The 26,259-nt window shown below is 51.9% G+C and overlaps 1 protein-coding gene and 1 long non-coding RNA gene across 7 annotated transcripts in view; one reads left to right on the top strand and one right to left on the bottom strand.

The window, feature by feature from the left end:
- HIVEP3 (HIVEP zinc finger 3) overlaps positions 1-26,259 on the top strand; it is a 280,416-nt gene that overhangs the window by 211,440 nt on the left and 42,717 nt on the right. For all 6 annotated transcript variants that reach the window (XM_030290542.4, XM_072918044.1, XM_030290543.4 and 3 more), the window contains 2 exons: positions 5,133-10,809; positions 15,105-15,250. In XM_030290542.4, the coding sequence (XP_030146402.4) occupies positions 5,695-10,809; positions 15,105-15,250 (5,261 nt within the window). In that variant the 5' untranslated portion in view covers positions 5,133-5,694. The remainder of the gene's footprint in view (positions 1-5,132; positions 10,810-15,104; positions 15,251-26,259) is intronic.
- On the bottom strand, positions 16,987-18,327 carry LOC140680489 (uncharacterized). Its single transcript, XR_012051841.1, has 2 exons — positions 17,433-18,327; positions 16,987-17,395 (listed from the first exon to the last, which is right to left on the bottom strand). It is a non-coding gene; the product is annotated as an uncharacterized lncRNA (long non-coding RNA).

Here is a 26,259-nt window from a genome sequence, read left to right as displayed (position 1 = left end):
CTCCTTCCACCCTCGCTGCCTTCCCTGCCCTTTGCAGTGGGCTCCACCTCTGAGCCGGACCTGCCTTTCTTTGTCCAGTTTATTTTGCTTTCACTTTAATTCATTTGAGAAACTTCTGCCTTGAGTCCTTCCAGTGCTGCATTTTTATATTTCTGTGTCCAGTTCTGGCCCCTCAGTTTGGGAAGGACATGGAGATGCTTGAGAGCATCCAGAGGGGACAACGAGGCTGGAGAGGGGCTGGGTACACAAACGCTGTGAGGAACGGCTGAGGGAGCTGGGGGTGCTCAGCCTGGAGAAAAGGAGACTCAGGGCTGACCTCAGCACTCCCCACAGCTCCTGGAAGGTGCCTGTGGCCAGCTGGGGCTGGGCTCTTTCTCCAGGAGCTGACAGAACCAGAGGTCACAGCCTCAGCTGCCCCAGGGAAATCCAGGTTGGGTGTCAGGAGAAAGTTTTTCATGGCAAGAGTGACAAAGTTCTGGAATGGCTGCCCGGGGAGGTGGTGGAGTCCCCATCCCTGGGTGTGTTTAAAACAAGCCTGGATGTGGCACTGGGTGCCAGGGTTGAGTTGAGGGGTTGGGGCTGGGTTGGACTCGATGGTCTGGAAGGTCTCTTCCAACCCAGTGGTTCTGTGAATTCTGTGAATTCTGTGAATTCTGAGTCGAGTTACAAGAGGTGATTGCAGGGGATCTGCCCCTGCTGCTGTTTGCATTAAATCCCTCTCTTCATCAATCACTTAATTTGTTCAAAGCTAATTTGGGATCTCTGTGACCTCCAGGTAGCACCGAACTCTCCACCCTCTGCTTCTCACATCTGTTTTTGTACACGGGCTCAAGGATTTTTTTGAAGACTGTGGGAAATTAATTTGCAGAGAATTCTCAAAGTTTGATAGAAGGCTCACACAGTGTGCATCTGTATGCAAACCTTGAGATAAGAAATGCCATGGAATAGGACAGGCGTTGAAAGAGAAATGGAACTAGAAACAAGTTTTAAAGGATGGCCTTGTAAATAAGACTAGAAATTTAGAGAGATAAAACTGTGAAAAATGCATTGTAGTGGGATCCATGAGGGGTAGTTTTAGATTATTTGCTTTAAGGCATTTACAGCATGGCATGGCTAAAGCTGATAGGTCAAGAAATGACTATAATTAAGAAATAATTAACTTCTGATTGTGATGGCATGATGGCATCAGCTACTGCAAAAAAAAAAAAAAAAAGGTATTTGTTTTCATCAGATGTGCATCTCCAGATTGATTAATCCCTAATTATAAAGGGGTAAACACTGGATCCTTCCACAGGGCATTTTAGTGGCTGCCAATTCCCTCAGTGGAACAGAAAAAGAGCTTTTGCTGTGCTTACTTCCCTCACTTGCACAAAATCTGCAAGATTTAGAGTACATTTTTAATATAATAAGTATATTTTTAATATTTTATATTGTTGGTCATTAAATCTGTCTAAAATTTGTCTTCAATTATCATGACTGATAAAGAGGTAGATTTTCTAGCAGCTCACCAGACATTCTCCATAAGTCTGGCATCCCTAAAAACAGGCTAAAATTGGGTGTACACAGAGAGGAAAATGCTGTTGTGGTTGGAAGAGTGTGGAAAAGGCAGGGCTGGGACAACTTCCCACAAATGCCACTGGAAAATCCTGGTGTCTGTTCAGTGATGGAAGAGCTGGAGCTCAGGTGTCAGGCCCAGCATTTCTCATCCCATTCAGGAGGGGTTTCAACCCCAAATCTGGTGGGGACGAGCTTGTGCTGGTGGGGTGATGGTGCCAGAGGGCCCAGCCTGAGGCTTGGGACTGGTCAGATCTTCCTCAAACCCTCCAGGAGGACTTGGGAGAGGGTTAGGACTGGGAGAGGGTTAGGATTGGCTGAGATTTAGGATTGGCTGAGGTTTAGGACTGAGTGAGGTTTAGGATTGGCTGAGGTTTAGGATTGAGTGAGGTTTAGGATTGGCTGAGATTTAGGATTGGCTGAGGTTTAGGATTGGCTGAGATTTAGGATTGGCTGAGGTTTAGGATTGGCTGAGATTTAGGATTGGCTGAGGTTTAGGATTGGCTGAGATTTAGGATTGGCTGAGGTTTAGGATTGGCTGAGGTTTAGGATTGGCTGATGTTCAGGATCGGGAGATGTTTAAGATTGGGAGAGGTTTAGGATTGGCTGATGTTTAGGATTCAGAGACGTTTAAGACTGGGAGAGGTTTAGGATTGGGGGAAATGTGTGCCTGGGCCTCTGCACAAATCCATTTCAGCCATTAATAAGGCAATTCAGAATCCTCACAATTGAGACTTTCTGGAAGAGTGTCTTTCTGAACATTTTCTCCCAGGCTTTAGGGTAAAAATCTGATCCCATAAAAGTCAGGGGGAATTCTGTCACTGATTTCGTCCATCAGGGGGGCAGCCTTTGTTCCTGTCACTGGGATGGAATGAGAGTTTCTGTCCATGGATTTGCTGTCATTGTTCCAGTGCCACGCTCAGGATGCTGAGGGAAAGTGAGAATAAAAATGGTGTGGGGTTGTAGAATCATGGAATATCCTGAGCTGGAAGGGACCAAGGATGATGGAGCCCTGCCCAGACCCCCACCAACCCCACCCTGGGCATCCCTGGGGCTCTGGCAGCCTCGGGGCCGTGCCCATTCCCTGGGCAGCCTGGGCAGTGCCAGCACCTCTGGGGGAAGAACCTTTCCCTGAGCTCCAGCCTGCCCTGCCCTGGCCCAGCTCCAGCCGTGCCCTGGTGCTGTCCCTGTCCCAGGGCAGGGATGGGAGCTGCCCCTCATGAATTTCCCCTTTTTTTTCTTCCTTCTCTCTGGATCCTTAGTGGAGAAACCCTCCCAGGCTTTATTTTTTTTCTCCCATTTTTTGTTGCACTGTTAAATTTTCCTTGGAGAAGTCTCAGCCTGGATTAACTGCATCCAGCCAGGAGAATTATCCTTTGCCACTGGCATTCCAGGAGCCTCATTCCCATTAATGAAATAAAGATGTCCAAAATGGCCTGAACTGGCCCGGAATGACCCTGCTTGCTGCTGTAGGCAACCAGGTGTGTTTGTTTCTTGGCCTGTTCTTGAATTGTGCAGAATTCCTAAAAAATAAAAATCACCTGGGGCCCATGTGTTCAGCAGAGGAGAATGAGGATGATCTGAACATTTGGGATGATACTGAATTAACTCAAGAATTTCCTTGCAAGCCTAATTATTAAACACTTAGGAATTGATATGTGGCCTATAGGAGAAAATTCAGTATTGTAATGTTGTTCAGTTGGGAATTCTTAAATGTGACTATTTGAGTTTGTGGCAGCTCATTCTGCTCTTGCTGAAAAAATCCCTGCTTAAATCCACTTCTACCCAGTTAATGTTCTCTACTTAAACCCAATTCTCCCAAGTTAAAAAGCTCTGTGTGTCACGAGTGGGGCAAACCCCAGCAATCTGTGAAGAAATCAAGGTGCTAAATCAGCTCCACGAGTGTCTTTGATCTTGAATAAATGCTGGGCTCAAAGTCTAGCCCAGACCACGGCCAGGGTTAGTCAGCACTGAGGGCTCTCTGAAAAGGGGTTTCAAAATGTAATTAAATCCTTCTCACCACAATGAGCCTGACTTCCTCAGCAAGTCGGGGCAAGAGCAGGTGCTCTGCAGGCCCTGGGAAGGTTTGAAGCTGGTGCTGGAAGGGAGCAGGACCTGGATTTGAGGAAAAGGAAAGTGAAATTCAAGGCTAGCACAGATTTAGTGTCATTTCCCTGAGGTGTGGTGTCACAGGTGGGCAGAAAGAGAAGCCACGCATCCAGCCAGTAAAAAATGACATCTCAGGAGAGCCCAGGTCCCTGAACTGAGCCCCTCATGGGGGATCCGTTGTCCCCACTGGGTCCCTGCCTCTCTTTGTGAGGGAGTTGTGTCCAAGGACTTGCACCCTACATTTGGCCATCTGAGGAGACAGTTTTCAGAGAGTTTGTGAGGTCTGGCTGGCCACGATGGTTCCCAGGGTGTCCCAGTATCCTTAGATCTGCTGAATTCAGCTCAATCCCCTCAAGATCCATGTCCCTTTTGTCACTGAGTCCGCAGGGCTGTAGGAGTGAATGAGGAGCGAGGAATCCTTGGAGGACTTTGTAGTTTCTCCTGCTGGCTCTTCACCCTTCAGGAGGAAGTTGGGCTCAAATCTGAGTCCCCTGCTCTGCTGGACTGGCACTTCAGCCCCGTCCCCAGGGAACACAGGGCTTGGAGTGATTTCCTCTGATTAATCCAGTGGAATCCTGTCCTAGCAAGGCACTGCACCACAGGGCAGGCGATACCTTCAGAAAGAAGGATAATCATTTATTTGTCATTATAAATCACACCTATAAATTAATTTCATTTAGAAGGCATCTCCCTGCTTTTCCTTCAGAGCATCCCACCCATTTCCACTCCATTTTCTGGAGACATTGGCCGATTCCAGTGCAGCTGGGGTGCAATCCCAGTGGAATTCCCTCCCGGAGAGTCCCATCAGGAGCTGTGTCTGCTGACCAGGGTGGTTAATACGATTTGAGAAGTCCCATCCACACTCATTTCAAGGGAGTTTCCCTTTAGAAACAGCCCACGATGACACAGAAATTGGATTTGCACCTTTGTTTGGTGACAAAAGGCAGGAAATTAAAGCGGCAACAGTTCAATAAAAGCTCCTCTTTACCTGCCTTTGTTGTAGGTGACACTGAGGATTAGCACAGCTCAAGAGCAGCTTCTATCCAGGGAAGATGCCTTGTTACTTGTCAGGGATGTAAGAGGTGTGAGGCAGAGCTTTGGAGTCAGCTGGTTTGGAAGGGAAATACAATTATAAAAACTTTAAACCCCTAAATGTTTGCAGGAGATTAGGAGGAACTCGAGTTTGAAAGCGTTTTAATTCATTTTTCCAAACTGTCTCTGTTTCAAGTTCCTGTCTTTGTTTGCTGCTTCAGAGCCAGGTTTTGTGAGCATTAAACCGAGTCCCTGAGGTTTGCCTGAGTGCAATTTATGTTTAGGTTTAGGCAGACATTCAATTGTTCTGAATTATTTGTGTACAAAATATTTACTGTTAACCCCCCCTCCCAAAAATGAGCAGTGGTTAATTACTTACACACAAAAGCTAAAGTAGTTTTTTTTTTTGTCTGTTTTTCTTTTGGATGTAATTACAGAAATGTGGGAAATACTTTTCCAAGGCCTTTGAACTCCAAAGTGGAACAGAAGGAAGACACAGGGGGACATCCACCGTTCAGTGTTATTTTCCTTGCACAGGAGAGAGAGAGAGAAAAAATAAAAAGGATCTTTCTGAGATGAGCACTAAAGTCTCAAGTTTTCAAAGGTTTGCATAACAAACAAGAGACACATTGTGGGTTGCATCTTGACTTTGAAGGCTTGCCACTGTCAACTGAAATAAAATGGCAAGGTTTAAAGCCTTAACCAAGTTCACAAGGAAAATATTTGGACTGAAAGTTTTGGAAAGTTTTCTCTCTTTGAAGTAGTTTGTCATGTGTTACCAATGTGAACTTTATTGACCTTGAAACGTTTTTTTTTTTTGAATCAAATAGCAACTAGTGACACTTTAGTAAAATCTTAAATCAACAACCATCTCCTGGCGGCTCCAGCTTCGTAGCAAATGCAGGCAAAACAGGGAATCTACAGAGGAGACCTTTATTATTCATAAATGAAGCCTGCCAAAACCTTCCCAAAATAGCATTCAAAGACCCTTTTAAGGTCATGGATCCTGAACAAAGCCAGAAGAGCACAAAAAAGGCTGAGGAAAGTCCAAGAAAGAGGCTTCCCAAAGGAGAGGCTTTCCAAGGCAGTATTTCATCCCCAACTACGTACCAGGGCAGCTCTGCTCCTTCCCAAGGAACCCCTCTCCGAGATATCATCTCGCAGCAGCACTTTTCCGGCTCTTTGCCTGTTCCACGAGAGGAGCCTCAGGAGAAGCCCGGCCACCAGAAGCAACCCAAGCCCTCCTCCTTTGACCACCCTGCCCACGTCCCGCAGCTTCAGCAGCACGCACTGGCACCAGCATTTATGTCCCCGGGGAAGCCGGAGCATGTCCTGGAAGGTCCCACATGGCAGCTAGTTGATCCAGTCAGGCCAGGGCCCTCTGGCTCCTTCCCGTCCCCCGGGCTGCACGCCCACCACGGCCAGCTCCTCCCGTCCCAGTCGCCCATCATTCCCGCAGAGGACATGCCGGCCGTGCAGAAGGTCTTCATCCCCCGCCCCGCCCAGGTGTCCCTGAAGCAAGCTGAGGAGGTGCACAAGAAGGAGAAGAAGCCCCAGAAGCCGGGCAAGTACATCTGCCAGTACTGCAGCAGGCCCTGCGCCAAGCCCAGCGTGCTCCAGAAACATATCAGGTCCCACACCGGGGAGAGGCCCTACCCTTGCATTCCATGTGGCTTCTCCTTCAAGACAAAGAGCAACTTGTACAAACACAGGAAGTCCCATGCTCACCGGATTAAAGCTGGGCTGGCCTCAGGGATTGGAGCAGAGATGTACCCATCGAGCCTGGAGATGGAGCGGATCGGTGGGGAGGACTTCGAGGAGCCGACAGAAGGGGAAAGCACGGACTCGGAGGAGGAGACAGCAGCGATGTCGGGTCACGCCGTGGAGCTGTCACCCAGGCAGAAGCACACCCTGCTCTCCAGCAGCCTGCTGAGCGCAGGGAGCCAAGGCTCCAGCCACGACCGCTGCTCACTGTCCCATTCCAGCATGTCCCAGTCCCTCGAGGACAGCTCCCAGTTCGTGGAGCCATCATCAGAGCACGCCCTGAGCCATAAGTCCGAGGACACCCACAGCATCAAGCAGAAGCTGGCGCTGCGCCTGAGTGAGCGCAAGAAGGTGATCGACGAGCAGGCGTTCCTGAGCCCCGGCAGCAAAGGCAGCACGGAGTCCGGGTACTTCTCCAGATCCGAGAGCGCGGAGCAGCAGATCAGCCCTCCCAACACCAATGCCAAATCCTACGCCGAGATCATCTTCGGGAAGTGTGGGAGGATTGGGCAGAGGACGGCGGCGCTGGCTGCAAACACAACCCAGGGGTTCCCACACCTGTCTGGCGATGAGAAGCCCAGCATGGTCCCGTTGTCTGTGCCTAGAACACAGGTGATCGAACACATCACTAAGCTAATTACCATTAACGAAGCTGTCGTGGATACCAGTGAAATCGACAGTGTGAAGCCCAGAAGAAGTTCTCTATCAAGGCGTAGCAGCATTGAATCCCCAAAGTCTGGTGCGTACAGGGAACCCTTTCAGTTCGATATCAAGTCTGGTTCCAGCAGCCAGCTGGATGCAGCGAAAGTGTTGGCATCCCACGGTGAAAAAATGAAGCCCGAACAATCATTGTTGTCACTTCAGCAATCCCACAGTGCCACAGAGACAGTGCCTCTCCTAAGAAGCCACTCAATGCCTTCTGCTGCATGCACTATAAGCTCCCCACACACCTTTAGAGGTAGCTACTCATTTGATGATCACATCATGGAGCCAGAAGTCTTAAGCCGCAGCCAAGCGTTTTCCTCCCACCCTCGAATGCTAAAACGCCAACCAGCTATCGAGCTACCCTTGGGAGTGGAATACGCCTCGGAGGAGGTCGGCTCTGCCAGCAAAGAAAGTGTTCCCAAACCTCCCGAGGAGCCTGAAACCAAGGAAAGCGATCTTACCAAAAAGTCCCGCAAGGGCCCGAAGGCAAAAGGGTTCATGTACGAGTGTAACGTGTGCGGCGCTCGCTACAAGAAAAGGGACAACTATGAGGCCCACAAGAAGTACTACTGCTCAGAACTGCAGCTCTCCAAGCCCCGCTCTGCCACGTCCCACACCTCGTCAGAGGCGGAGAAGAGCGCGGCGGATCCCGACGTGTGGCCCCAGATGATGCATTACAAGCTGGGCAGCACCTTGGAGCTCACCCCGCTGCGGAAGAGGCGGAAGGAGAAGAGCCTCGGGGACGACGAGGAACCTCCAGCTTTCGAAGTGTCTGACACCCCCTCCTCCAGCGCCGGCCCAGGCACTCAGTTTGCAAACCTGGCCTCGTCTGAGGTGGCTCTAAACCTGACCCGTGAATCCATGAAGTCACCAGCAGACTCGGGAAAATCCGCACCTTCCGAGGCCAGTGCCAGCTTCCATTCCAGGAACACCAAACCAGCTTCCAGCGCGGAGGGCAAGGAGAGAAGAACAACCTCCAAGGAGATTTCTGTCATCCAGCACACGAGCTCCTTTGAGAAGTCAGACTCCATCGAGCAGCCCAGCAGCTTGGAAGAGGACAAGCCCCTGTCCCAGTTCCCATCTCAGCCCACGCCCCAGCACAGCCGCCCCCCTCACTCCCTGCAGCCCAGGCTGGTCCGCCAGCCCAACATCCAGGTCCCTGAGATTCTGGTCACAGAAGAGCCGGACAGACCAGAAACAGAGACAGAACCTCCTCCAAAGGAGCCAGAGAAAACCGAGGAATTCCAGTGGCCGCAGAGGAGCCAGACTCTTTCACAGCTCCCTGCAGAGAAACTCCCACCCAAGAAGAAGCGGCTTCGGCTGGCAGAAATGGCCCAGTCCTCCGGGGAGTCCAGCTTTGAGTCCGTTTCTCTAACCCGGAGCCCCAGTCAGGAGAGCAGCCTATCCCACGGCTCCAGCCACTCCGTCTCCTTTGACCGGGATGACCACACCAAGCCAGAGTCGAGTAGCCAGCCCTCCGAATCCCACCCAAAACCTCCCAGCGTTGGCTCCCATATGCTGATGGTCCCCAGCCACCATCACCATTCCAGGGAAATGCGGAGATCTGCTTCCGAGCAGACACCCAACGTGTCCCACCCTTCCCAGATGTCAGAGACTCGCAGTAAATCCTTTGACTACGGGAGCTTGTCGTCCACCCCTGCCTCCACCCCCGGACCCTCCACCTCCTCGGCCCCCCAGGAGAGGAGGAAATGTTTTCTGGTGCGGCAGGCGTCCCTCACCAGGCACCCTGAGCACGAGCCAGACCCGGCCCCGCTGGGCTGGCCGGACACGGAAGATCCAGCTCCTTCTTCAAGTAAATCTCCTGCCACGAGTTTGCCCCATCAGCCGACCACGTCCTCCTCTTTGCCCTCTCACGGCACCTACCCGAGTGACAAGAGCCAGCCAAAGGACAGCCCCGAGCCATCCTACAGCCCGCCATACACAGAGGCTCTGCAGGTGTTCCACCACCCCGTGCCACAGCTGACGCTGCATGAGAAGCACTTCATGGCCCCTCAGGTTTCCATATTCCCCTACCAGCACCTCCTGCCGCAGCCGGGGCAGTCTGCAGAGCTCTTCGCTGCACACACCATGTCTGACATCCTCTCTGCCCAGTTCTCCATGCCTCAGATCCCTCCCTCCATATTCCAGACACCGCCGCTGCCCCTCCCGCAAACGCTGATCCACCCGGGCCCGCTCCACATCGCTCCTCCCTTGATGTCTCACCCCGCCGAGGTGTCCTTCAGGCACCCTTCATTCCTGCCCGTGCACTACCCTGGCTCCTCCCCGATCCCCTCAGCCTTCTTCCTGCCTCTCCAGTCTCAGTTTGCCCTCCACTTGCCAGGTGATGCTGGTGGACATTTGCCACAGATCAAATCCAGTTTGTTCTCAGCAGCAGGAAGCTCCAGCCTGTCCCCATGCACGGATTATGACTCGGACAGCAGGTTGCACCCTCTGACCTGCACAGCAAGTCCCGCGTTGTCTGTCACCGTGACCCAGCTCGTTGTCCCCACCCGGACAGAGCCCATGGTGTCCCTGGTTGTCCCCGTTCGCATCCAGACCAACATGCCCTCCTACGGCAGCGCCATGTACACCACGCTCTCCCAGATCCTGGTCACGCAGTCCCAGTGCAGCTCCTCCACCATCGTCCTCCCCAAATTCGATGACCGCCAGCCCAAGGGTGCCCTGGTGTGCAGCGCTGATGTCCACGGGCTGGGTTTTGACCTGGCCCAGATGATCACAGAGGAGCAGAGAAGCCTTTTCCAGAGCCCATACCTGAGAGTGCCCCTGCCCTTACCAGAGAGAAAGGGCTACATGCCCCTCACCTGCCCCTCAGACAGCGTCCTCGGCCTGGAAGGGGGCCCCTCCACAGTTGGGGGGAGCAAAAGGATGCTGTCCCCAGCTGGCAGTTTGGAGCTGACGATGGAGACACAGCAGCAGAAGAGAGTGAAGGAGGAGGAAGTGTCTGAAGCAGAAGATAAACTGGAAGTGGTGAAGCCACCCAGTGCAATAGAGGAAGGGAAAAAGCAGGATAAATCTCACTTCCTTGCAGAAAGCCAAGAGAGGGTGGAGGCTGAGACACCACCCAGCGTGTCCGTGGAGCAGCCAGAGCCAAAGGAAACCCTGAACAGTTCCCAGCAGGCAGTGTCCCAGTCAGGGTCCCCGGGCTTTGAGGCACTGCAGGAGTACGAGCAGCCAGCTGGCAAACAGCTCCTCAGTCAGGAGCCTCTGCAGCCTGTGAAGAAGGAAAACTCCAAAGAACCGGTGGAGCATCCTCCACCAACCCCTGCCAGCACTGCCCCCGTGCCCGAGGGCGCCGCCAGCGCGGGGAAGGCTCGGGAAGGCACAGACAGCAAGAAGGTCCTGCAGTTCCCCAGTCTCCACACAACCACTAATGTCAGTTGGTGCTATTTAAACTACATAAAGCCAAATCACACCCAGCAAGCGGATGGCCGCTCCTCGGTGTACGCCAGCTGGTGCATCAGCCTCTACAACCCCAACCTGCCCGGGGTGTCCACCAAGGCAGCCCTGGCCCTGCTGAGGTCCAAGCAGAAGGTGAGCAAGGAGACCTACACCATGGCCACCGCTCCGCGGCCTGAGGCGGGCAGGCTGGTCCCGGCCAGCTCCAGGAAGCCCAAAATGACCGAGGTAATGCAATCCTATCTCTTTCTCCTGATCCATTTGGATGCGTGGGTAGAGGGGGCTGAGGGCCGGGGCGTGGCTGTGCTGAGCTTGGTTGGGATTTACTCGTCCCGCTGGCGCTTTGGGAGGCGCCTGTTCTCGGTGAAGCTCTTAGAGTGAAGAGCCCAAACCCCACTGAAACCCCAACCCAGGAGGCAGGAGAGCCTGCTCCCAGGCCAGGTTTCTGTTCTCCAGTTCCTACTTGCTTTGTAACCCAAAAAGTAGGAATCATCACCACCACCACCACCCACGAACCACCACTGCTCCAGCACAAAGGATTAGACTTCATTTGCATTTGTCTTGATATTTCAAACCGCTTTACAACTTTTTGCTTTGGTTTTGTTTTTGTTTTGTTTTGTTTTTTTTTTTTCTTTAAACTCTGTTATAATTCCCTACCTTTTGCATGTTGGAAATGAAAAAAAGGGGATTACCTTGGGGAAATGGGATTCTGTCTGGTTGTGCATCTGCTGATCTCACATTAATGAACATGGAGAGGCATGCTTAAAAGTATTTAAAAAATATTAAAGGGAGATTTGCAAGTGTATTTAGGCCCCTGAAGAAGCACAAAGGCTGACAGTGACATTTATAAAAGTGTCTCAGTGGGTCCGACACGTTGTGTTAAACACCCCTGTGGTTTGGTCCGTTTGGTCCATAACTGTCCACCTGCTTTTCCAGGTATTTAAGGATATTTTATGCCTGGTTTTAGAATTAAGACTTCACAGTGGCTTCCCAGGGGCAAAGCTCCCCCAAGGCATTGCCCACATGGGCACAGAAGTCTTTAAGACCCTCCTGTGAGCTGCCTAATTTTATGTATCTCATTTTAAAGCCAGACTTTACCCTTCCTGCTTAATGCTGAACCAAACAGATCCCTTTAATCCAGATCATGTTCATGTAGATTAGCAAACAGAATTGCTCTAAAGATTTTGCAATTTGATATTCATCTCAAGTCAATTTATATTGATGGATTATTCATTTTATTTCTGTGTCATGAAATGAACTCTGAATATTAAATTTATCATAATCGCTGCTGCAGCTGCTGCTTATAAATATGTCTTAAATACACAGTAGAATCGCTTTGATTCAATAAATCTTTATTTCTATTCAGCATTTCCATCACTCTCCTGCAGAAATCCAAGAGACAGATTTCTAGGGACACAGGGGCAGATAATTACCTGAGCAGTGCAATAACCATGCTGAGATTTATGCACTGTTTTTCCAAGGGTTTTATCTGAGTGGTGCCATAGCATCCTCGATTTCAATCCCTAAAGGAAGTGCCTGTGCTGCTCTGAGCCCTGCTCTTTGCCATGGTGCTAAAACCCACACCCAGTGTGTGTCCAGAGGTACCAGACCCTCCCGCCCTGAGGGGAAAGGTTAAACAGGAATGGTTCAGCCCTCACTCATCCAAACCCACATTTCACTGCATGCATTTCCCCCAGAGCCTCCTAAACCCCCTCAAAAAGCCCCTCCAAGCTGCCTGGTGGTGTAGGTTCAGGTTAGGGTTAGGAAGAGTTCACCCTGCCCAGTTCCCCTGGGAAACAGCAGATCCTAAACCCAGCCCTCCTCCCCGCGTGGCTGGCAGAACCCCTGCGAGCTGCAGCCGAGATAAATCCAATTCTTGCCAAGCACAGCACTAATTTGTGATCAGTGGGAGTGAGATCCTCCGTGCAGGGTTTAAAACACGGCTGGGGAAGCAGCGGCTGCCAGGACGTGCAGCAGCAGTAGCATCACTCCAGGGTTGGAGTCCAACCCTCAGCTAACTCTGCTCTGGCTCCTTCCCTTCGAGATTCCGCCTTTATGTAACTCCAGGTTGTCAGTTGGCCTCATAGGAGATGTAAAAAAGCTCTGGTATTTTGTACAGTTATGCATGCAGCAAACAGTAGTTCTGTACGTGCTGTCTCCGTCCTTGGCTTGGGGTTTAAATTTCCAGTGGGATTTGCCGAGCAGATAATTCTGGAATTCTGGAGTGGCTGCAGGCTCCAGCGTGCATGTAGGGATGGCTGGTGACACTGTACTGGGGCTTGCACTCTCTGTAAATTCCAACAAGATTGTAAAAGGGGATAGTAGTGACTGTATGATTTTGGCTCTCTGGTGCCTTTCATCTGTCAATGTTTTTGTGCTTTCGAAAGTTGCAATAAATAAACCTCGTGCTACATCTAGCAAGTCAATTGTTTTGTATTCCTCAGCAAACCTGGGAAGGTTGTCCCTAGCAGTGTTCTGAGCCCATAGCTCCTATCAGGAGGTGAAGTCACAACCCTAAAAGTTTAATTTCTGAGGGTTCTGAGTGTCTCCTGCTGCTGATTTCCTCACTGCCATCTCCATGCCCACAGCCACCAGCTCAAGACCATTCCTGCTGTTAAATGGTTCAAATGGTACCTGGCACTGTTTTGCTCTGGGCCTTTTGTCATGAAGTTCCTGTCACTTTTAGGACATAGGACTGCACAGGGACCATTCCCAGGAGGTTTCTAGGATGGGTGTGTGGATGGTGTGGACATGGGGCTGACCTGGCCCCAAGGACAGACAGCAGCCCTGGGTGCATTTAACGCTCTGAGCTGAGCTCCTGAAATTCCTGGGCAAATTTGAAATGCTTGACCCCAGTTCTGCAAAGCAGCTTTTGAGTGAGTCCATCCCTCCTCCTGCTGAGCATCCCATGGCAGTTCCAGCAGCTGGGGGGGCTGGGTTACATCCCACTGGATTCTGTAGGACTCTGTTGGAGCTGCTCACTCTGTGGCTTCCCCCAAAACCAGGGGAGACAAAGAGGCTCCACTGGGGTGATTCATCCCCCTGCAGACGAGGCTGAGGTGAGGCAGGTGAGGCACGGGGGCAGCTGCCACTCCTGCCAGCCAGAGGCAAGGGTGACCAGCTCTGCCCCAGCCTTCAGGGGCTGCCTGCAGGCCAAAACCCCTCTAAAAACTGCTCCCAGCTGCCTGCAGCCCGTTTCCATCAATGTGAGGGTATGGATCCAGGATCCTCATCCAGGACATGAATGTCAGAGTGACTGTGTGAGAAGTGACCTGGGGAAAGGCATCTGCTTTCCTTTCTCTGGAGATCCCTGGGTTTGTCCTGTTGGTCTGTAGGGGACCAACATCCCAACATTCCATTCCAGGTGCGGAGAGCTCTTCCTGGCTTTGTCCCAGGATTTAGGACATCCCAACATTTCGTTCCAGGTGTGGAGAGCTCTCCGTGGCTTTGTCCCAGGATTTAGGACATCCCAACATTTCGTTACAGCTGTGGAGAGCTCTCCATGGCTTTGTCCCAGGATTTAGGACATCCCAACATTTAATTCCAGGTTGGAGAGCTCTCCCTGGCTTTGTCCTGTTAGGATTTAAGGGGCAACATCCCAACATTTCATTCCAGGTTGAAGAGCTCACCTGCACTTATTTTGTTAGGATTTAGGGGGCAACATCCCATTATTCCATTCCAGGTGTGGAGAACTCTCCCTGGCTTTGTCCCAGGATTTAGGACATCCCAACATTTCATTCCAGGTGTGGAGAGCTCTCCTTCATCCCACCCACAGAGGCAGCTTTGATGTTTAGGTCCATCCTATAACAAACAATGTTCATCGTGTAGGTGAGGTGTCAGGGCATGACTTAAACCTTGAGCTAGACAAGGTTTAGACACAAAACCCCCTCAACAAGTGGCAATTTAACAGAGAAAAAGCAGATTTGGCCCTGGGAACGTGTGGGGAGGTTGAGGATTCTTTTCTCCCGTGGGTTTTGTGGCTTTCTCTGGGCTGTGCCCTTGGCAGCGGGGTTGCAGTGGAAGGAAATCACCCAGGAGAGCTGATTTATGTCAGACTAGGGTGGCTGAAATCCAAATTTGTGTGAATGTGAGCGAATGTGGGGGAAACCTGGAGGTTCAGTGCACGAATTCTGCAGCTGCCTCCTCTCCAGACCTTTCAGATGTGCATTTCAGAGAGAGGATTATCCAGGGACAGAGACTTGGGAACAGAGACCCCACATGCTCAGAGTCACCCCAGCCACCACGCTTCCCTTCATCCTTCATTTTTCCAGTTGGCAAGAGCTGGATAACCTGGAGGGAGCAATTAAAAATCTTGTCAGGGGTCACAGTAAATACACCACAACCCTCAGGGCCCCAGATCCAGCAGCAGGGCCCGTTTGTTAGGGGGGTGCCCCAGTTCCAGCCCCTGGTGTCAGGAGCAGCGCTGGGGGTGCCTCTGGCTCTGCTGGGGCTGTTTGCTCTGTGTGTGCCTGCCAGTGATTCTGTCTGTAATCATGGATTGTTTTGCTCTTTTGGGGAGATAGGTTCATTTGCCTTCGCTCCTTTCTAATGAAGGTCGAAAAGATATAACTAGAGCTGAGAAAGAAGAGGAGAAAAGGGGAAAATCAGAAGAAGAGGCTCTTGTGACCAAGCGAGGGGAGCCAGTGAGGATCAAGATCTTTGAAGGAGGGTGAGTGTCGCATTTTATTTCTCTTCTTGTGTCTCACACTTGTGTTGAGTTGTTACAATGATGGCAAGGTGCCACTGGAGGTGAGCAGATGGAGCTGGATTTCAGTTTGTTTTCCACAGCCACTGTTATAAAACTCAGCCCTCCAGATCTGGAGTGCATTAATTTCCTATTTTTGAGCTGTCTTTAAGTCAGCAGTCACCTGGATCTCTTTTCTGAGTGGGTGGTGGAGTGAAGAGCACAAATCCATCTCGCAGCTGTCTCTGAGGTGACAGAGGTGCACTCTGTATCTCCTCAATCTTTCCAGAGCCTTCTCCTGACAATGATGTTCCTGATGGTTGTTCCCATTCCGAGGAGGATCTGGGCGGGTCTTTCCTGATGCCTGGGGTTTGGGTGGGGAACAAAAGAAGCGTTTTGTTCATGTGATTTCCATCCCACCCAACCGAAATAGCTCAAACCAGAATGGATGCAAGGCCTGAATTTGATGTGTATCTTAAACCTCGGCCCCAGGTAATCCAAGAGGGCGCCTCAGGAATTCAGCACTGGTCTAATGCTGCTGTTTATTTCTTAAAAACTTAAAAAAATAGCTCACAAGCAATGTGTCTGTGGGTTGCAATTAAAGACCATCCTTCCTGGGTGTTGCAGAGGGGGCCAAATTGGTGCAAGCAATTTCCAGCAGGATTTGTCACTTCTGCCCTTGCTGTTGGGTGGTCTTGGTTTCTGTGTGTTAGAAAAAGGCTTTCATTAGGCTGAGCTTGTGGTTTTTCTGCTGTTGAAATTTGCTTTTATTTTAAAATACCTTGTTAGCAGATGGCGAAACTAGCAAAGCAAGAGGGAAAAATCAGTGCTTTGGGACAGGAAAGATGCTTGTTGGTCAGAAGAGCTCAGCTCTGCCCCAGCTGTGGGCTCTGCGTGCCCAGCTCAGGTTTGGGCAGGGAGTGGGGGATGCAAAGAGCCAAACAGGGCCAACCCTGCCGTGGCTGTGGCCTGGCATGACTCAGGAGCAGCAGAATGAGAGATTTGATGGGCTCAGTAAATCTCTGTCACCCTCCCGTAGCAGACGGGACCCCTGGGACCCACTGGGGTGGGTTCTGTTCCCTTCAATCCCATGGGAGCCTCAGCTCCCCTGGACTGGGTGGTCCCTGTGGGGACCCTGGGGGACTCTTGCATTCCTTCCTGGCCCTGATTGAAGCAAGCTCAGCATTACCATGACTGAAAATCCCCCTGCCCCTCTCAGAGCAGCTCGGGGGCCCTCAGTGCTGCACCCCTCGTGCTGTGCTCACACAGGGGTGGCTTTGTCCCATTCCCAGCACAGCCAAGGGACAGCGGGGTCTGTGCAGCTGTCAGGGTCGAGTGCTGCTATTTATTTCTTAAAAAATTTAAATTACTCTTCCTGTTTACGGCCATTCCCAGGATGGGCTCTGAGAGCAGAGGGCTGGGGACGCTCAGGCCGTGTCCTTCTGCATGGCAGACAGAAACCAGAGCTCTGTGCCATCCAGCGCCAGGGACTGTGCCAGCCATCCTGAACCGGTGTTGGGTTTAATTTTAAACTCCATGTGGCTCTGCCCGTGTCCCCATGGCTGGGACACACCAGGAGGTCGCAGCAATTAATTCCATGCCTGAATTCCGTGTCTGGATGTCATGGCAGTGCCCAGGGCCAGCAGGACAGGCTGTGCTCCCAGGCTGCTCGGGGATGCTGTTGAGGCAGGACGGGAATGAGGAGACCCTGAGTCAGAAGGTTGAGAGAGTAAAACTCTGATTTATTTCAGAATGCATCACTCTTTATACAGAGCTTCGTCCAGGCCAATTCCATTGGTCCTGAAGTGAAAACATTCCACAGCATTGGTGTACAGTGCATGACGCACAGTGGTAGAACTTAACTATAAACAATGTGAACAACAAGAGAGATAAAGAACCTTATTTACATTCTTTTCTAACAGATCCCCAGGCTGCTGCCTGGTTAGAAACTCTCCATTTCTCTCTTTGACTGAATCTGAGACCGACAGCTCCATGTGCTCCCTGCCTCGTTCCCACAAGGTTCTGGTATCAGGGTGCTCAGCCCCAGCAGCCAGGACTTGTTCCTGCTGCTCCCTCCCAGGTGTCTGCCAGGACCTTTCCTGTTGTGCCTTCCCAGGTGTCTGCCAGGACCTGTTCCTGCTGCTCCCTCCCAGGTGTCTGCCAGGACCTTTCCTGCTGCTCCTTCCCAGGTGTCTGCCAGGACCTTTTCCTGCAGATAAATCCACAGGGTGCCTGGTCTCTTCTGCAAGCTCCCAGATGGATCAGACTCCCTTTCCTGGCCATCTCTTGAAAATGTTTTACACTGAGTGCAGCAATTTTGAAGACATTATTTCACTCTCTTATGTTGCTTTTTTTCCCCTATAAAAATTTCTTCCTTGACTCATTTTGCCCCTTATTTATTGGTTTCACACTGAATGCTGCTGGCCAGGTCCATCCTTCCATGGGGGTGCAGTTGGATTCAAAGCTTTTGGATCCATCCTACGCTTTGTTGTCTCAACCAAGGAGAGAGATTATAAAGAAATTCACAAAAGGTGCAACTCTTTTAGCTCCTTCTTCCCCTCACTTTTTATTTCCTTGGAGCTCTTGCCTTTGTCTCTGCCATCTTCAGCACTTTTCCTTCTGTAGAGTCATCTGCTTCCCCAGTCCCATCACTTTTCCCCTCAGAGCCCTTCCAGGACCATCTCTGAGATTTCTCCTGCTGCTCTCCAACTTCCTAGCTGGAATTTTATTCCTTGGCTTTCAGGGAAGACCAGAAAAGCCAAATTTCTTCTTTTCACCATTCCCACTTGTCAGGCAGGAACTCATGAACCCCCCAGAGCTCTGGGGGCAGCTTGGCTCTCCAGGTCTCCCTTGGAGGCGTCTCCTCTGCAGCTCTGGTGTCAGAATCCGTGGTATTGATGATCCCAAGACTGTAGGAAGTCTCTGTCTGTCAGCCCCGTTGCCAAAGCAGAAGCCATAATTCGTCTGTGCTGGTTTCAAGGTTGTTTATTCTGTTTATCTCTAACATGTTCTGCTGCCCTGCCGCAGCTCTGTCCTGCAGGGCAGCGTGTGGGGCTCTGCCCTCAGTGGGATGGTACAAACATTAAATACCACAAACTACCTGTGCTGGATTTACAATAACGTGCCAATATCTGTCACCTACGTTGGACAGTGTGTCCCCAGCCTGAACCAACAGAAAAATGCCAACACCACAGTGAAACATGGAGGGCATGAAGAAGGAGAGAAAGGACAAGACACACCCAATTTCCTCCATCTTGTCCCCTTTGGACCCCTAATCTAGAATCCTAAAATTTTACTTTTGCACCCGTGCCACACTTAATTATTACTTATATCAAACATTCAGAGCTGGTAATTCACCCTGTAAGATTGAAAACTCTGTTCCATGGACAGAGATCACAGCCAGGGGGGTTCAGGGGGGAACCAGGGGGGTTCCTGACCCCTGCCAGGGTCCCAGGGCAGCCAGGGCAGCCAGAGGGAAGCCCTGGATTCCCACACTCTGGGAGTGGATGGCTCCTTTGGTTTCCCCCTGGGGAGGGGTTTGGATCCAGCACTTGCAGGTTCCTTTAGCCTGGAGGTTCCTTGAGCCTGGCTTTGGAATCAGGACTCAGCAGTGCCGGGTGTGGGGCTCAGTCCTTCCCTCCCTCTCTGCATGAAGGATTTGTGGTGCCAGCTCAGGATGTGGCCCTGGGGTCCCAGGAGGAGCTGGCTGTGGAGGTTTCCAGCTCCTGCTGAGCCCTTCCAGCACCGGGTTCCTGATGGGAAGGGGCTCTGCAGACCCTTTCAGCCTCTCTGGTGCTTGGAAGCCTCAGGAGGGATGTGCATGGTCCTGCCTTAACCTCTCCACATTAAACTGGGGCTGGGGTTCATGGAGATTTCCATTGGAAGAACAAATTCCTCTTGGAGAGGAACTGAGTGCCTTGAGGTCACTCCACGTGTAATTTCAGCCGCAGCTTTTTATTTGAAATCGTGGGATTCTGTCAGGCTGGATCAATCCCCATTCTGAGCAGATGGCCCCAGGCCTTGCTGGGAGGTTGGAGTCATTTGACACTCCAAGGATGGGTTGGAGGCTGCACAGGCTCCTCGGGTTGTGTTTGGGAGAACCATTAAACAGCCAGGTCAATGCCTGAGCTCCTCAAGGAGCCAATCAAAATATCCACTGGGCTTGTCCTGAGGGATGCTGTGGTGGTCTGGAGCAGGGAACATGATCTCTGAAGGTCAGGCTGGCCAGCAGCACCGCAGGAGAAGTGCTGTGGTTCCTTGGTGGCTCGGTGTAACCTTCATCACCCCCCTGGGGTGCCCATTGTGCAATCTGACATCATGGAACCAGAGACTGGTATCGACCTGGTGTGGGAGTGGGGTCTGTGCTGCTCTCAGGGTCTGCTCAGGGACGTGCTCCCCGCTTGCTGCCATTCCCATGATGGAACCTGAGAGCACAGGGGTGGGGACACTCAATCCATATCCTTCTGCTTCACAGCCCAGCCCTCTGTGCTGCTATGGGGACAGTGGGTTTAGTTAATTAGTTAATTACAACCAGTGGGAAAAATGGTACCAAGATATATAAAGCAAAAAACCTTAACTGACACCCCCAAAGCAGTGCAATGTGTAGGGAAAACTACATTTTTCTCTTTGGAAAACTGTTCCTTCTTCACTGCTTTAGGAAAAAAAAAACACTTATGGCTGTAACGTTATGTTTGGAGGCACAAATATCTGAGTATCCTGGCATTCCCACCTTAAAAAGAAACTTCCCTTCTCACCACCCCATGGAAAAAACCCACACATCCACAAGAAGGGCTCTGCACTTCAGAGGGATGCTCAGAGTGGAGCTGTGCCCCAAAGGCTGCTCCGCTCTGCAGTTTGGAGGAATCCAAACCCTTCCCTCTTTGTCTTCACCAAAATGTGACAGAGGTGGAGGTGCCCAGCCATGGGATCTCCCGAACTGGGATCTCCTGAATTGGGGTTCTGAAGCCCCATCTCCCTTGGGCCAGGGTGCAGCCCATTCCTGAATGACTGGGTGGTGCCTGAGGCTGGACTTCACCTTCCCTGGTGAGCCCCAGGGCTGATGGCTGGAGCTGCCATGTAGCCCTTCCCTTCCCTTCCCTTCCCTTCCCTTCCCTTCCCTTCCCTTCCCTTCCCTTCCCTTCCCTTCCCTTCCCTTCCCTTCCCTTCCCTTCCCTTCCCTTCCCTTCCCTTCCCTTCCCTTCCCTTCCCTTCCCTTCCCTTCCCTTCCCTTCCCTTCCCTTCCCTTCCCTTCCCTTCCCTTCCCTTCCCTTCCCTTCCCTTCCCTTCCCTTCCCTTCCCTTCCCTTCCCTTCCCTTCCCTTCCCTTCCCTTCCCTTCCCTTCCCTTCCCTTCCCTTCCCTTCCCTTCCCTTCCCTTCCCTTCCCTTCCCTTCCCTTCCCTTCCCTTCCCTTCCCTTCCCTTCCCTTCCCTTCCCTTCCCTTCCCTTCCCTTCCCTTCCCTTCCCTTCCCTTCCCTTCCCTTCCCTTCCCTTCCCTTCCCTTCCCTTCCCTTCCCTTCCCTTCCCTTCCCTTCCCTTCCCTTCCCTTCCCTTCCCTTCCCTTCCCTTCCCTTCCCTTCCCTTCCCTCCCCTCCTCTCCCCTCCCCTCCTTTGGGGTTTTAGGCACTCAGGAACACCACAGAACCCTGGATCTGCCTCCCTCTGCCTGAACAGCAAAATATTTCCTTCTGGTTGAAGGAAATGGAGAAAATTGCGCTGATTCATCAGATTTGAACATGATCGCTAATTAGTGGATGAATAAGGAGAAAATCCCCACCTGGGCTGCCCTAGAGCTGCTCTGAGCCTCCCTGCCCCCTCTGCTCCCCGCTCTTTGCTGTGGGAGCTGTGGTGGCCTCTCGGGGCTGTGCTTACCCCAGTTCTGGCCAGTCCCGGGGCGCAGCTCCCTCGGGCGCACCTGTGGAAATCCCCCGGCGCGCCCAGCCGGGCTCTGGCCCGGACAAAGGCTCCGTGTTGGACCAGCAGAGCTCCCCGGCTGTGACCCCAAGCCCTGCGAGGGGATTTCCTCGGCTGGGATGGGTTCTGAGAATTCTCTGTGTTTGTTTTGGAAGGAGTCGCTCGTCCCAAGGGCAGGGTGTGAGGGGACCAGGGAAGGAGGAATCCGAGGCACTTCCAGCTGCCCTGAGCGCCAGGGAGAGCCAAGGGCAGCGCCTTTATTAACATGAAATGTGGAATCAGGGATTATCCAGGGTAGGAAGGGGCCGCAAGGATCCTGGAGTCCTGGCCCTGCACAAAGGCCCCAAATTTACCTGCAAACCTGGCAGTGAACCCACTCAGAGCCCCAGGGCACTGCCTGGAGTGGGAACACACCTCTGTGGAGCAGGGCTGGGCTTAAACAGGAATCACAGGATCCCGGAACGGTTTGTTTGGAAAGGGAACTTAAATCCCAACCACCCCTGCCATGGCAGGGACCCCTCCCACTGTCCCAGGAGCTCCAGCCCCAGTGTCCAGCCTGGCCTTGGGCACTGCCAGGGATCCAGGGGCAGCCACAGCTGCTCTGGCAATTCCAGCCCAGCCCCTCCCCACCCTGCCAGGGAACAATTCCCAATTCCCAATCTCCCATCCAGCCCTGCCCTCTGGCACTGGGAGCCATTCCCTGTGTCCTGTCCCTCCATCCTTGTCCCCAGTCCCTCTGCAGCTCTCCTGGAGCCCCTTCAGGCCCTGCAGGGGCTCTGAGCTCTCCCTGGAGCTTCTCCTCTCCAGGGGAGCACCCCCAGCTCTCTCAGCCTGAATATTTTCCTCCATTCCTAGATATAAGCAAACAATTCCTGTAATTTACATTTTTGAGTGAGAGGGGTTTTCCTGAGTCTGTTTTCTTTGCATGGCCGGGAGGAATTGGTGCTCAGACTTTTCCATGAGGGCTGCTGGTGCCAGACTGACCACTCAGCATCCACTGGAGCATCTCCTGGGGGTTTGGCTGCTGGATTTCCCCTGTGCTGGGAAGTGCTGAGCAGCCACTGTTGCCCTCCCTGGGAGTCTCAGAATCAGGGGATCACAGCGTGCTTTGGGTTGGAAGAGACCTTAAAGCCAATCTCATCCCAACCCCCTCGAAATCCCATCCTGGGCGTGCCAAGCTCTCCCTGCAGCACCAATTTAAAGCCTCAAGCATCAGCCTATGCACTGGAGTTTATGCTGCCTCCCTAAAGGATATTTTGATTAAAAAGCGGGGTTTATGTGTGGAATTTTTGGTTGTTTTTCAGCCAGGACTTCACCAGCAGTGCAGAGGGGGGTTCCCGTCCCTCTGAGCCCTCAGGGACAGCCCTGTTACCCATCAGCTCCAAACACCATTCACCCCATCGTGGTGGGAAGAAGGGAGAGCAAACCTGGACTGGGCAGAGCTCAGCTGAGCAAAAGCTCTGGCAGCCCTCCAAAATCCCCTCCAGAGGCACCAGGCCACATCTCCCTCCCAGAATTTGGTTCTCTGCTGGGTTTGCCATGGGGTTTGGGTATAGCCTGAGGGGTTGTGATGCTCCTGCTTGCCAGGATCTATCCTGGGTGCCCAGGGAAGGTTCTGGAGCTGGGCCAGGGCAGGGCAGGCTGGAGCTCAGGGAAAGGTTCTTCCCCCAGAGGTGCTGGCACTGCCCAGGGAATGGGCACGGCCCCGAGGCTGCCAGAGCCCCAGGGATGCCCAGGGTGGGGTTGTTGGGGGGTCCAGGAGCTGGGTCAGTGATCCCTGTGGATATTGCAGCTCAGGATTTCCAATGTGGGATCGTTGGGGGTCTGGGCAGGGTTTGGATTTGGGATTGATCATCCCTGTGGGTCCCTTCCAGCTCAGCACATTCCATGGTTCTGTGAGAGTGAGGAATCGGGGAGAATAAGGATGGGTGAGAAATTTGGGCAGCGCTCCAGGGATGCCCAGGGTGGGGTTGTTGGGGTCCAGGAGCTGGATCAATGATCCCTGTGGATCCCTCCTCACTCTGGATATTCCACAATTCTCCTAAAAGAACCCGAAATCTCTTTCAGCATCTTCACACCTTTTTTTTTTTTTCTTTTTTTTTGATAGCACAAAACCCCCACTTTTTCTGCTTAAAAACCTAATCCAAAGGAGACAAAACACAGCGTGGCAATTTAAGGGAGGAGAGATTTTTAAATTTTCCCAATGATGGCAAGATGAAAGGGGAATTGTTCAAGAGACAGCTCAGCTGCTTGAAAGATGCATTCCTTAAAAAGAGGAGAGAAAAACAGCAAGGAGAGAAAAATATTTGCAAAATGAAAGGAATCTGTGGTTTTTGCTTTGGAAATCATTATATTCTTACATTGAAATATACTTAAAAGCCAATATGACAAAAAGCTTCAATTCCACAGGAAGCATATGGGTTTATTTTCTTTCTTCCTATAAAGCATCTTCATGAAAATTTTGATTTTTCTTGTTAATTTTTGGTTTAGTTAAAAAGAAAATGTTTTCCCTGGTAACTCAGGGAACAGTCAAAGCGAAAAATCAATTTTTTCCACTGGTTTGTTCAGGAAATCTTTTCTTGGATGGAGGTAGAGGGTGGGAAACAGCACTGGGAAGAGGAGGAAAGGCAGAAATTTAACTGTAGAGTCAGAGCAGCAAAGCAAAGGTGTCGCTGGCTGGGCTCTGAGCTTGGCCACTCAGCTGGGTGAGCGTGTTCTCCTGGGATGGAAATCCCGTCTCATCCCATAGCCCAGGGTGCTCCAAGCCCCCTCCAGCCCAGCCTGGGCGAGAGCTGACAGAGGGAAGCTGTGGGGCGGCTGCAGCACATCCCTGCCCAGAGCTGCCCCATTAAAACCCCTAAACCCCATTAATCCCCCCAAACCCCATTAAACCCCACAAAAATCCCATTAACCCCCCAAACCCCATTAAACCCCTCCAAACCCCATTAATCCCCCAAAACCCCATTAACTCCTCCAAACCCCATTTAAACCCCACCAAACTCCATTAAAATCCCGCCAAACCTCATTAAAACCCCCAAACCCCATTAAACCCCCCCAAAACCCCATTAAACCCTCCAAACTCGGCAAAGTGGGTTCATTCTGCTGTTTATTCCTGTTTTCCCAGGAAATCCAACAAACTCAGAGGGATTTTCCCAGGTTCTTGTCTGGTTCCTTCGTTCTTTTTCCCCAGTTCTTTGTGCCACTGCAGCCAGCCCCGTCCTCGTGGGTGCTCATTTCCCACAGCCAATTATTCCAAAATGTTGTTCTGCAGCTTCCTGCCTGAGCTCGTGTGGGATGCTCGAGTTTCTGCACGGATTTCCTTCCCCCTGAGAACCCTGTGAGCTTCCAGGGCCTGGGATTCCCCCCGTGGTCCCTGGTGGGGGAGGAGGAGGAGGAGGAGGAGGAAGAGGAGGATGCTCTTCCTGAGCCCAGCATCCCCAGGGGTTTTCCCAGCATCTTACTCCACTCGCCACGGGTTTTATTTTCTGTCTGACAAAAATTCCTGTTTGTTCCCAGCTCCAGTCAAAACTTAACAAATGGGATCAAGCAGGAAAATGCCTCAGCTGCCTCCCACAGGTGCCTGGGGTACCTGGCTGGGACCTGTGTCACCTGTGGGGAGTGAGGGGTGTCCCAGTGCCACACTGAGCGCAAAAGGAATTTAAAATCTACTCATTATTGCATTTTTACAAGCAATTTCTTTGCTTGTAACACCAGGTAGATGCAAGGATCAGGCCAGGTGGGTAAAGAGGAGCAGCTCCTGCTCTGAGGTGGGCACACAATGGGTGCCTGGGGAGGACAAAGCAGGATTTCCCTTTCTTCTTGAATTCAGGGAGCAAAGAGGGAGAAAGGGAGCACTGCCCTGCTTGGGAATCTCCTCCATGCCTGGTTTGTGGCCCTGCAGCCCACCCTGCCTCAGTCATTCCTTGGCAAAAATGGGGGCAGAATCGAGGATGGCAGGTGTGGTGTTGCATTTTTAGACTTTGTGGCTCTCCTTGGGGCTGGTTAGACCATTCCCAGGTCTGGAGTTTTCATGGAATTCACAGAATTCACGGAATCACCAGGCTGGAAGAGACCTTCCAGACCATCGAGTCCAACCCAGCCCCAGCCCCCCAACTCAACCCTGGCACCCAGTGCCACATCCAGGCTTGTTTTAAACACACCCAGGGATGGGGACTCCACCACCTCCCCGGGCAGCCATTCCAGAACTTTGTCACTCTTGCCATGAAAAACTTTCTCCTGACACCCAACCTGGATTTCCCTGGGGCAGCTGAGGCTGTGACCTCTGGTTCTGTCAGCTCCTGGAGAAAGAGCCCAGCCCCAGCTGGCCACAGGCACCTTCCAGGAGCTGTGGGGAGTGCTGAGGTCAGCCCTGAGTCTCCTTTTCTCCAGGCTGAGCACCCCCAGCTCCCTCAGCCGTTCCTCACAGCGTTTGTGTTCCCAGCCCCTCTCCAGCCTCGTTGTCCCCTCTGGATGCTCTCGAGCACCTCGAGGTCCTTCCCAAACTGAGGGGCCAAAACTGGACACAGAACTCCAAGTGCTGCCTCTTTCCTGAACTTTTGTGCAATTTCATCTCATTTTGGGGTCGGAGGTTTGCTATAAAACCCTGAGTGCACAACCCAGGCTCATTCCCTGCAGTGAGGTTGAGGTTTTTGGGGTCTGGGAGGGGGAGAAGGGCAACTTGGGGTAGAGTCTGAGGATGGAACCTCTGTGCTGACATGATTTTTATACCATTTTAAAATACAAAATATAAACCAAATGAATATAAGTGAATTAGGAGCCAAAATGAACAGAGAACATTCAGGCTAGGAAGTGCCCGTGGGTGTTCCAGGCCTGCAGGGCTGTGGGCAGGGAGGAAATTTTGGGAGCTGGGAGCAAATGTGAGCAAATTCAGCTGTCCAAGAGCAGCTGAAGGAACAGACAGGAGCATTTCCCAGAGCCTCGGTCCCACAGGTGAGGGGATCTGGGTGGAAAGGAGCAGGGTTTGATCAGACAGGCAATTTTGGCAGCTGGACAGGGATGGAGAGAGGCAGAAATTGGTCAGAAGGGAAGAGCTGCAATTATCCAGCAGGTAAGGGACAGGCTGG

Source organism: Taeniopygia guttata, chromosome 23, assembly GCF_048771995.1.
Source record: "Taeniopygia guttata chromosome 23, bTaeGut7.mat, whole genome shotgun sequence".
Classification (NCBI taxonomy): Eukaryota; Metazoa; Chordata; class Aves; order Passeriformes; family Estrildidae; genus Taeniopygia; species Taeniopygia guttata.
Note: the sequence above shows the minus strand (reverse complement) of the source record. Positions and strands in the feature narration are given on the sequence as shown.